Raw genomic sequence first — 11,009 nt, forward strand, 5'->3', positions numbered from 1 at the left:
GTCTCTGAGTATTGGATGTTTCAAAACCAATTACATTATGATGACAAAATGAATAGTATGACGCTGTAACGTCCCATCCTCAAAAGCCTTGTGACTACTTGTTTAACGGTTTCCTGAGAATACAAGTAGTTTTTAAGAGTGTCAACAATTAATATGGTGAGTTCATAAGAGTTTTGTATGGGAAAAATATGTAATTCTTTCCTTGTAAAATGATAGTGTTTGTTCCTAAAAAATCCAATATTTCCTTTAAAATGAGTTGTAGTCTTAAAAACCCTAAGTCCAAAAATGTATATGTATTTCTATACTTAAAATAGTATTACGTGGTTTTATTGTTATATAAAACTGTTAGAACTAATTTCTATTAGGATCGATAGATTCTATGCAGGCAAACAATTAAGAACGTAATTATGAACACAAGAATGGCTTTAAATATGTCGTATGATTAAAACTTCAACAGCTCAGAAGAGCTCGATTAAGCCCATGGTGCAACATAACAAGACTCAACAATCTCCCCCTTAGCGTCAATGGAGTCGAAAGCTCACTTTGGTTGAGCTGCAGAAGACTTCTTGATTGTCTTGAACACCTTCAGTATGATGGGCAACAGGTGATGACGAAACGTAATGTACCACCAAAGCATGTCTGTGAAGTTCTTCTTTTCTGCTTCCGAATTCTGCTTGCACCGATGGATAATATTGATAATGTACTCCAAGCAGTCAGTTGAGAATAAATGTTTACCAGCAAGAGCGAACAGAAAATGATTGGCTTCTTCTCTTCTGAACATCACAATAATATGTGTAGAATCGATTTGGCCCATCTTCATATTGTTCACATCTGGTTTCGGTGTTGGCTTGACAGTCGGTTTCTTGTTCATCACTTTCGATGTCTCCTGATCCATAGCAGCAACCTCATGGATGTAAGAGGCCAACATCCTATTCAAATGATCCAATATCGGCTCATATTCTTTTGGATCGGTGAGCAGAATGTTAAACAATAGAATCCAGTCATGAGGATTTAAATCTGGAAGACCTGCCACAGAAATAATCGACACCGAGTTTTCTGATCCTCGTGTGATTTTGAAATTAACATTTACAAATTTCCCAGCAGGCATAGGTTTCAGTACCTTAACGGTAACTATCTTCTGTGCGCACCATGTCAAGTACTGCGGTTGACCATACTGCAGATAAAAGTCGATAAGCTTACAATCAACTTTTGGATGAGGGAAAGGAATTTCAATAGTCGATTAAAAGCAATGAAACGTGAAAGCCTTTCGTGTTATTGGCATGCCAAACTGTGAGCCCTTAGAATTGTCACAGTCAAAAAAAGCGACAGGTTCCAGCCAGTAGACGCTTGGAAACTCTATTGCCTCATTGATCCGTGTATCTTTAGTCTAGCAGGGAAACAAGGCCTTCTTGCAGTTTAAGGCTTTTCTTCTTCCTTGTTCCTCCTTTCCCTTTCCTCAGCCTCCCTTGCAATTCTCAAGGCTTCATCCAACTCTCTGTTCTTCTTTCGTTTAAGGGCCTCAGTAATAGTTTCTTCTTCTTCTTCTTCAGTACTATCATTATCAATCCCCTTGGCTTGAGAACCAGAACCCGAAGCTTCGTTACCCTTCGGTTTGGTTGTAACATCGACTTTCGGTTGAGGAGATTCGATTTCAGTCTTCACAGTAACTTTCGGTTGAGCACCCTCTCCCCCTTGTTTTGGAGATATGAATTTCTCCGAAACACCCTTCGTCTCGTGTAACAATGCAAGGGCAAGAAGAAGTTTTGAAGTGAGATGATTCCTTATAGTCAAAGTAAGGATAGGATCATGAGCACCAAGGAGACTGGTTAGCATATCCTTGATATCCCCAACACAGCTATGAAAGAAAACCCTCTCCGTCTTCAACAAGGAAATTTCCTTTTCAGCTTGAGCGAGCTGCACCTTTTGAACTTCAATTGTTGAGGCTTGACGTGCGAGATCTTCCTTTAGAGAACTCTCCTTTGCTAAAGCAACATTAAGAGATTCAAACTGAAAGTTCACAGAACTTATAAGTGAAGTGTTCTCTGCTTGTATTGAAGAGTGAACAACTTCAAATTTTGTTTGCTCCGCTTGAATACACTTGGATAAGGAATCCACAAAGGCATTCACCTTGGCTGCACTTGTATCATTATAGGACTTGTTGGCATAAAGCAGGTTATCGAGTTTCTCGTCAATGCTCTGCAATTGTTTGCGTGTGACTGGTGTTGGATAAGGTGTCTAAGTCCATAACTATTTCGGGTGTGTACTTGACCCGACCCGGCATGGTCCATTTGGGTTGCATGGCACCATGCAATTGGATAGACTAAATGAGAGAAATAACACTTGGAGATTATTAATATATTATAAGTTCTAATATATTAATAATATTATTTGATTAGTTTATCAAAGAATTAATTTGGAATTAATTAAGTGATCAAAGGATAACTAATTAAATATATGGGTTGATTATGTAAATCATCCATATCTTGTATAGTGGGCTAAGAGGCTCCATGGATTATCAAGTTGGGTTCTACCCATAGGATGCTCCATGGGAGTTACAAACCCATGGGTCATGGAAATGAAGAGTCATGACACATTAGGGTTTACATGGTGTAACCCTAGATGTGTCAACACTATATAAGAAGCATATTCTCCACCAAAATCGGATACACTAAGAAACTAGAGGGCTTGGCCGATTTTGAGAAGTGTGTGTTATCTCAAAGGTCTTTCCAAGAGCATTTGGTGTTGTGTGAAGCATTTGAGGCATCACACTTGGGGTGCTAGGCTCACATGGTTTCAAGGAACATAAGCAACAACAAGGTAAGTTATTCTATCTATGATTCAAGTTAAAATTGTTCCCCATGTATGCTAGATAGGAATATAACCATGGAATTCAACTTTGCATGATAATTAGACAAACATAGATCCAAGGTTATTAGGGTTTCATGTACACTTAGGAAGTGTTAGAATGCTCAAAACCGATCAGTGGTATCAGAGCCTAGGCTTGTTTGTTTGTTATTTGTGCTTAAAAGTTGAAGAAAGTCGAAAATCTTGCTGTATGACTGATGGACTCGGCGAGTCCATGGGGAGGACTCGTCGAGTTCACTTGTATCTTCAACCTACTCGGCGAGTAGGTTTATGCACTCGGCGAGTAGGGTCGACAGAGTGCAGAATTTCGACTTCAGTTGCTGGAAATGGATTAGAAACATTACCCTAAATTGTTTTGGTACTTGAAAACTTGTTTTAGAAGGTGTAATGTCTTTTCTAACTCATTTACAACAACTAGTTATCAAAATTACAAAGATTAAATGTGATTTTGATTCTTGAAGGTGTTCATATTCATATTCTTGTTCTTATGATGTTTAGATGATCATAGGAATTATTTGTAACCTATGTGGTAGTTTAATTCTTGATCATAATGTGTTTTAATGGAGTCCATAACTTGTCCTCAAGTTATGGAAAACCAAAAGTCTCTTGGATTAAAAACCATTAAAAGAACACAAGAGTTAGGAAAAATGAAAAGTCCTCATTTTATTACTCTATTAAACTCATAAGTTACAAGAAATGAAAAGTTTTGAAAGTTTACAAAACTTGCCCTCAAGTTTTGGAACAAGTAAAGTTAAGTTAAAACTTTAGTTCCAACCCCTAGAATTTTAAAAGTTAAAATTCATCCCTTATACTTATATTATTATGATTTAATAATATATATATATATATATATATATATATATATATATATATATATATATATATATATATATATATATGTATAAGAACAAAGTCGTCTTACCGCTAGTACGCCTCATTCACGAAGCCGGTCTATAAGGTGGGTATAAGGTTGTTGCCTATAAAATGGTGACTTAATGCGTGTCCACTCTCACCCACCGCTTGCTTGATCGGTGGAGGGTCGTTAGCCGAACAGGTAAGACAAGGACTTATTAATTCTCATTCAAAGTATGATGAATATTATAAAGTAACTAAATGTTTTATTAAATTCCCAATCTTAGTTACTTTAGGAAAAATGTGAATAAGGTGCTATTCCATGAAATTACACTTTACACTTTGATTAAGTCGTTGGTGGAGCGTGTGTGGTTAACCGGCACACTAACTTGGACTTAACAAGGTAGGTAAAGGGTGACTTAGGGTTTATTATAGTATCGATGGAGCGTGTGTGGTTTACCGGCACATCGATTGAGTGATAAACTTTAAGGGTACCAAGTGATTTGCATGGTTACTTCACACCTCGTTTTGTGATCCTCGGTATCCCAGTCACAAAACTTGGAGGGCACACTCGAGATTGAAACATTCCTTTGAAAAGTTCATTGAATCTCAAAGAATCTAGGAATTTCTAAGAACCATTCAAAAACCTAATACTAAAATATTGCGGTTTTCGTGGTGGAAATTGGTGAATCGTCATTCACCTACCTTTCAAATATGATATAGCTTAGATTACGACATACCTCTTCTAAGTTATATTATATTGTGATTGGATCCTAGCCTTAATATTACATTTGGGTGTTTTATTAAGGACTCTCTTATATCTAAACTAATCTTGTTCTCTTTTCTTCAGATGTCTTTCAACAATGCTTCTGGCTCTAATCCTAATGGCTCCTTTACCCTTATGAACTTGTGTGGGAAAGTCACCTTTGATGGATCCAACTTCAATGAGTGGATCAGAAACATCAGGATGATTACCCGCTACGAGGACAAAGAATATGTCCTTGACAAGGAGCTTAAGGAGATTGATGAGTCCACTGCAACTCCTCAGGAGATCGCTGAATTTCGGGCACATGAAAGGGATGCTACGAAAGTGGCTTGCATCATGATGGCCACGATGACAGCGGAACTCCAAAAGTCTTATGAGGATTTCTACCCTTATGAAATGCACCAAGATTTGATGGAAAGATACCATCAAAGTGCACGACAAGAGAGGTATGAAATCATCTGCTCCATGATAACAACCATGATGAAGGACGGGGAATCCGTCACGAGCCACATGCAGAAAATGCAAAGGTATGTGGATCGTTTGCTGAAGCTTAATGTGAACTTCCCGGAGGATCTTGCAATAGATATTATTTTGCATTCCTTATCATCGTGCTATGATCAATTCCGCATGACATATCACATGAACAAGGAAGAAGTCACCCTCAGCAAACTTCAGGGACTTCTCAAGACCGCAAAAATCAGGTCTTAAGGGGAAGTCGGTTGCTATCACTCCTACTCAAAACTCTACTCCGGTTTTGGCAATCGGGAAAAGTCGAGAGAGGAAGAGAAAGAGCTCTTCTAAGGGTACCAAGGCTCGGACCCTTGATGGCTCTTCTTCAAGTGGAACCAAGAAAGGTTTCATTACTCCTTCTTCTGACCCAAAAGAGGCTGAATGCTTCTATTGCCATGAAAAATCGCATTGGAAGCGGAACTGCCCAAAATACCAGCAAGATGTGAAGGATGGGAAAGTTAAACCCAACCATGCAGGTATTTACACTATCATTTCTAATAACTCACCCCATTCTAATTCTTGGGTCCTTGATACCGGGTGTGGTACTCATATTTGTTGTGACTTGCAGGGACTAAGAAGAAGTGAGGATGTGGAGCAAGGAAGGATAAACTTGATCATGGGGAATAGGAAAGCTATACCTGTTACCAAGATTGGAGTTTATACTTTATCGCTAAGTAGTGGGTTTAGTTTAGATTTGAATAAATGTTGTTACTCGCCAGGAATGGAAAGAAATATTATTTCCTTTCATGCTTTGTACAAACAAGGGTTTACCTTTTCATTTAATAATGAAGTTGGTTCTATTGATGCTTTCTTTAATAATGTTCTTTATTTTAAAGCATTACCTTGTGATGGTGTGTATGAAGCTGTATCTGTTGTAGATAACTTAGGAAATAATGTTTTGTGTATTGATTCTACTAATAATAACTTGGATAAAGCATCATTATGGTATTGTCGTCTTGGACATATAAGCAAGAAGCGCATAGGCCAACTCCAAATGAATGGAGTCTTGGAGTCGTTTGACCTAAAGTCAGATGATAGTTGCGAATCGTGCTTACTTGGAAAAATGACAAAGTCACCCTTCACAGGTTCGTGTGAGAGGGGTGAAGGTTTGTTGGACCTTATACACACGGATGTGTGTGGACCATTCAAACATGCCACAAGGGATGCTAATCGTTATTATTTGACTTTTACTGATGATTATAGTAGATATGGATATGTCTACTTGATCAAGCATAAGTCAGAGACTTTCGAGAGGTTTAAGGAATTTAAACAGGAAGTCGAGAATCAATTGGGCAGGAACATTAAGATGCTTCGATCCGATCGTGGTGGTGAGTATCTTAGTTCAGAGTTCCTCGACTATCTAAGGGAATGTAGGATAGTCTCACAATTGACACCTCCCAGGATACCACAGTTAAATGGTGTGGCTGAGAGGCGTAATCGAACCTTGTTAGATATGGTTCGTTCCATGATGAGCCGAGCTACGCTACCAATCTCATTATGGGGGTATGCCTTAGAGACTGCCGCCCATATTCTTAATCTAGTCCCTACAAAGAAAGTTGCCAAAACTCCTCACGAGATGTGGACTGGTAAAGTACCTAAACTAGACCACATCAAGATTTGGGGTTGCGAGGCTTTCGTGAGACGCGAGACTCATGATAAGCTCGAATCTCGAAGCGAGAGCTGTATTTTCATCGGTTACCCACAGCGATCCTTTGGTTACCTCTTCTACAGACCTAGTGACAATGTGGTCTTTGTAGCAAGAAGAGGAGTCTTTCGAGAAAGAGAGTTTATAAGCCAAGGAGACAGTGGGAGGCAAATTGATCTTGAAGAACTTCAAGAATCAAGCGGTCAAGGAACTTCAAACTCTAGCCCTCAACTTGAGGAGGAAACTCCTGTTGAGCCAATTGACAAATCTGTACCTCTGAGACGTTCCACGAGAGTTAGGAGTGCACCTGAGCATTACTATGGATTCTATATTACTGCAGAAGGTGAGACACTTATTAGTGATGGGACACTAGTAAGTCAAGATGACCCTAACAGCTACGAGGAAGCCATGGCAGGCCCCGAGTCTGCTAAATGGAAAGAGGCTATGGATAGCGAGATACAATCCATGTATGACAATCAAGTTTGGAACTTGGTTGAAAATGTACCAGGTCGTAAGACAATAGGGTGCAAATGGGTCTTCAAGAAGAAGACCGACATGGATGGTAAAGTACACACTTATAAGGCTAGACTGGTTGCAAAGGGCTTCTCTCAAATTCCTGGAGTGGATTATGATAAGACCTTTTCTCCAGTAGCCAAGATTAAGTCTATTCGGGTTCTGTTAGCCATAGCTGCATTTCATGATTATGAAATATGGCAGATGGATGTCAAAACCGCTTTCCTTAATGGAAAGTTGGCTGAAGATGTTTACATGAGTCAGCCAGAGGGTTTTGTCAGCAACGAGTACCCTAATAGAGTGTGTAAGCTTGAGAAATCCATTTATGGATTGAAGCAAGCACCTTGCAGATGGAATCTTTGCTTTGATGAAAAGGTCAAGGCATTTGGCTTTTCTAGGAGTGAAGATGAATCTTGTGTGTATGTCAAGGCTAGTGGGAGTATAGTTAGCTTTTTGGTATTGTATGTGGATGACATACTACTCATAGGAAACGACATTCCAACCCTGCAGGAAGTAAAGTCCTGGCTTGGGAAGTGTTTCGCTATGAAGGACCTTGGTGAAGCTGCCTATATTTTAGGGATAAGGATCTTGAGAGATCGGAGTAAAAGACTAATTGGACTTAGTCAGAGTACCTACTTGGATAAGGTGCTGAAGAGATTCAGCATGCAGGATTCCAAGAAAGGAGAGTTACCCATCCAAAGTAACACCAGATTGAGTAAGACACAAAGCCCTAGCACTGAGGCTGAGATAGCAGAAATGAGTCGAACACCTTACGCTTCGGCTGTAGGATCGATCATGTATGCTATGACGTGTACTCGACCCAATGTAGCTTTTGCCTTGAGCATGGTTAGCAGGTATCAGGCGAACCCTGGCAAGGCACACTGGACTGCGGTAAAGAATATCCTCAAGTACCTACGGAGGACTAAGGACTGGGTTCTTACCCTCGGTGGGAGTGATGACTTGAGAGTTGTAGGGTATAGTGATGCTAGCTTCCAGACTGATAGGGATAATTTCCGCTCTCAGTCGGGCTGGGTCTTTACCCTAAACGGAGGAGCAATTTCTTGGAAGAGTTCCAAGCAAGAGACAGTGGCAGATTCTACTTGTGAATCAGAGTATATTGCAGCTAGCGAGGCAGCAAAGGAGGCGATATGGCTGAAGAACTTCATTGGAAACCTTGGACTTGTACCAGCTATTAAAGAGCTAATGGAAATTTTCTGTGATAGTGAAAGTGTTGTTGCCTTAGCCAAGGAACCAAGGGATCATGGGAGATCCAGACACATCGACAGAAAATACCATTTCATTAGACATCGGATCGAAGAAGGACACCTCGTGGCAAAGAGGGTATCATCAGATGAGAATCCGGCAGATCCCCTCACAAAGGGACTGACTCGGGTTAAGCATTTTCAGCATGCTCGGAGCATAGGGCTGAAAGATGATATTAGATTTAGTAGTTAGATAATCTCGAAATTTGTAAAGTGTAATTGACATTTGATGATGAATAAAAGTGTTTTATTTATGAGTAAAGTGTTGCTATCTCTTGTCGATCGTTTACTATATTTCTTTTGCATGTTTTGACTTCCAGAATAATTTTGTTTGGTATAACATATTATTCAAACCTCCACAGTCGGTCATATGTTGGAAGTAGATATGAATCAAGACTGTCATGTTTGGTTGTAGAGGTCTTGGACAAGGCTACAACAATCATGAGTGCTCATAAGTTCTGAGTATTGGACTCAACCCACGCTCACTGGAATCACTTCATGGAATTCTATCTCGAGTGATCGTGAGACGGTAATATCATATAAGTCTTCAAACCTATAGATATGATTTGTTACTTACAAGTTGGTTATGCATTGACTGTATGAAAACGCATTGGTAACTCGATGTTATAAAACGTACTTTTGTGTGTAATTCAATGAGTGGTAGAACAAACATATGAGTCGAAGTTTATCTGTTCCTTCTTGGATTAGAAGCTGATATCTGGGCCCCTCGATGATTTTGTTTTGACCCATGTACCGGGCCCGGTCAGAACTAAGTTGATGTGTTCAATTAAGTTCTATGTCAAACAAATCGGAAATCGGGAAACAAATGTTGGACAATAAGCAAGACAATGTTCCATGTATTTGTCCGGCTGATATCTAGAACGGAGGATTATATGATCACTTATCTTAAATGGCGTACCATCATCTTCTCAGTTCCGAGAGACCTTGAAAGAGCTACGATTGCTGGTCGGTTCCTGAAGTACTAGAGATATAGTTATTAGACTTATCCAAGTGGGAGACTGTTGGATAAGGTGTCTAAGTCCATAACTATTTCAGGCGTGTACTTGACCCGACCCGGCATGGTCCATTTGGGTTGCATGGCACCATGCAATTGGATAGACTAAATGAGAGAAATAACACTTGGAGATTATTAATATATTATAAGTTCTAATATATTAATAATATTATTTGATTAGTTGATCAAAGAATTAATTTGGAATTAATTAAGTGATCAAAGGATAACTAATTAAATATATGGGTTGATTATGTAAATCATCCATATCTTGTATAGTGGGCTAAGAGGCTCCATGGATTATCAAGTTGGGTTCTACCCATAGGATGCTCCATGGATGCTCCATGGGAGTTACAAACCCATGGGTCATGGAAATGAAGAGTCATGACACATTAGGGTTTACATGGTGTAACCCTAGATGTGTCAACACTATATAAGAAGCATATTCTCCACCAAAATCGGATACACTAAGAAACTAGAGGGCTTGGCCGATTTTGAGAAGTGTGTGTTATCTCAAAGGTCTTTCCAAGAGCATTTGGTGTTGTGTGAAGCATTTGAGGCATCACACTTGGGGTGCTAGGCTCACAAGGTTTCAAGGAACATAAGCAACAACAAGGTAAGTTATTCTATCTATGATTCAAGTTAAAATTGTTCCCCATGTATGCTAGATAGGAATATAACCTTGGAATTCAACTTTGCATGATAATTAGACAAACATAGATCCAAGGTTATTAGGGTTGCATGTACACTTAGGAAGTGTTAGAATGCTCAAAACCCATCAACTGGAGCTTCGTCATCATCATTTGTTGGAAGCGTATAGGGACTATAGTAGATCGAATCAAACTCATCAGTAGCACCACCGAGCGTGGGATCCGAATCGGTTGAAGGTGAGGGTGAAATTGGTTTGGAAGTAACTGGAGGTTCGGTCTCAGTAGTCGCCCCCGTATCAGATATGTTGACTCCTACTTTCGGTTGTGGGATAGTAGTCGAAGTTGATTGGGAAATAATAAGCGAAGGGATTGGAGTAATAGAAATGGGAATGGTAGTAACAGGTGGAGGTGGTGGTATCGAAGTTGTTGTTTGAGATGTGGTAGGTGGGGGAACAGGAGCAACTGAAATAGGAATTCTTTGTTTCGGTGATGGAGGTGGTATTGGAAGTTTTTCATGAGGAGGTTCGGTTGGAGTGGGAGATCGGGGAGGGGTGTTACCTCTCGGTGATACATGATGAATTTCCTCTTCTTCATCCTCCTCATCGTTTTTTGAACTGGAAGGAGAGGGACTCTTAGATTTCTTCGCCATCTTCTTGATCTTCTTTGGATTAGAAGAATCCCCTTTCGCAGACTTTCGCTTCTTGGACTTTGACTTATCATCCTCGGTTGTCCCTTTCTTGGTAGTAGCCCTTTATCCTCGGTTTCCAGGCTTATCCACAACATCCAAGGCAGCCTGCTGATCAGGAGATAAGACTCTCAGTGCCTTGGGAGGAATCTTGCGATATTCAGTATAGAGCTTACTCTCGGCTGAGACACACCTGTACATTGTCTCAGGTATAGAGCCATTGTGAGGGAACTTTGTAGGATCAGAAAT

The 11,009-nt window shown here is 39.8% G+C and overlaps 1 protein-coding gene across 1 annotated transcript; it reads right to left on the reverse strand.

The window, feature by feature from the left end:
- Positions 1-1,416: 1,416 nt before the first annotated feature.
- Positions 1,417-10,724, reverse strand: LOC111880956 (uncharacterized). The gene is made up of 2 exons (XM_023877369.1): positions 10,209-10,724; positions 1,417-2,196 (listed from the first exon to the last, which is right to left on the reverse strand). The coding sequence occupies exons 1-2, from the start codon at positions 10,722-10,724 to the stop codon at positions 1,417-1,419; spliced, it is 1,296 nt and encodes a 431-aa protein (XP_023733137.1).
- Positions 10,725-11,009: the final 285 nt, after the last annotated feature.

This window comes from Lactuca sativa, chromosome 5 (genome assembly GCF_002870075.4).
Source record: "Lactuca sativa cultivar Salinas chromosome 5, Lsat_Salinas_v11, whole genome shotgun sequence".
Lineage (NCBI taxonomy): Eukaryota > Viridiplantae > Streptophyta > Magnoliopsida > Asterales > Asteraceae > Lactuca > Lactuca sativa.

Coding starts and splice junctions, on each gene's coding strand:
- LOC111880956 (XM_023877369.1), bottom strand. CDS start 10,724: ATGGCGAAGAAATCTAAGAGTCCCTCTCCTTCCAGTTCAAAAAACGAT. Junction 2,197..10,208: donor ATGATGATGACGAAGCTCCA/GTTGATGGGTTT, acceptor AAACAATTGCAG/AGCATTGACGAGAAACTCGA.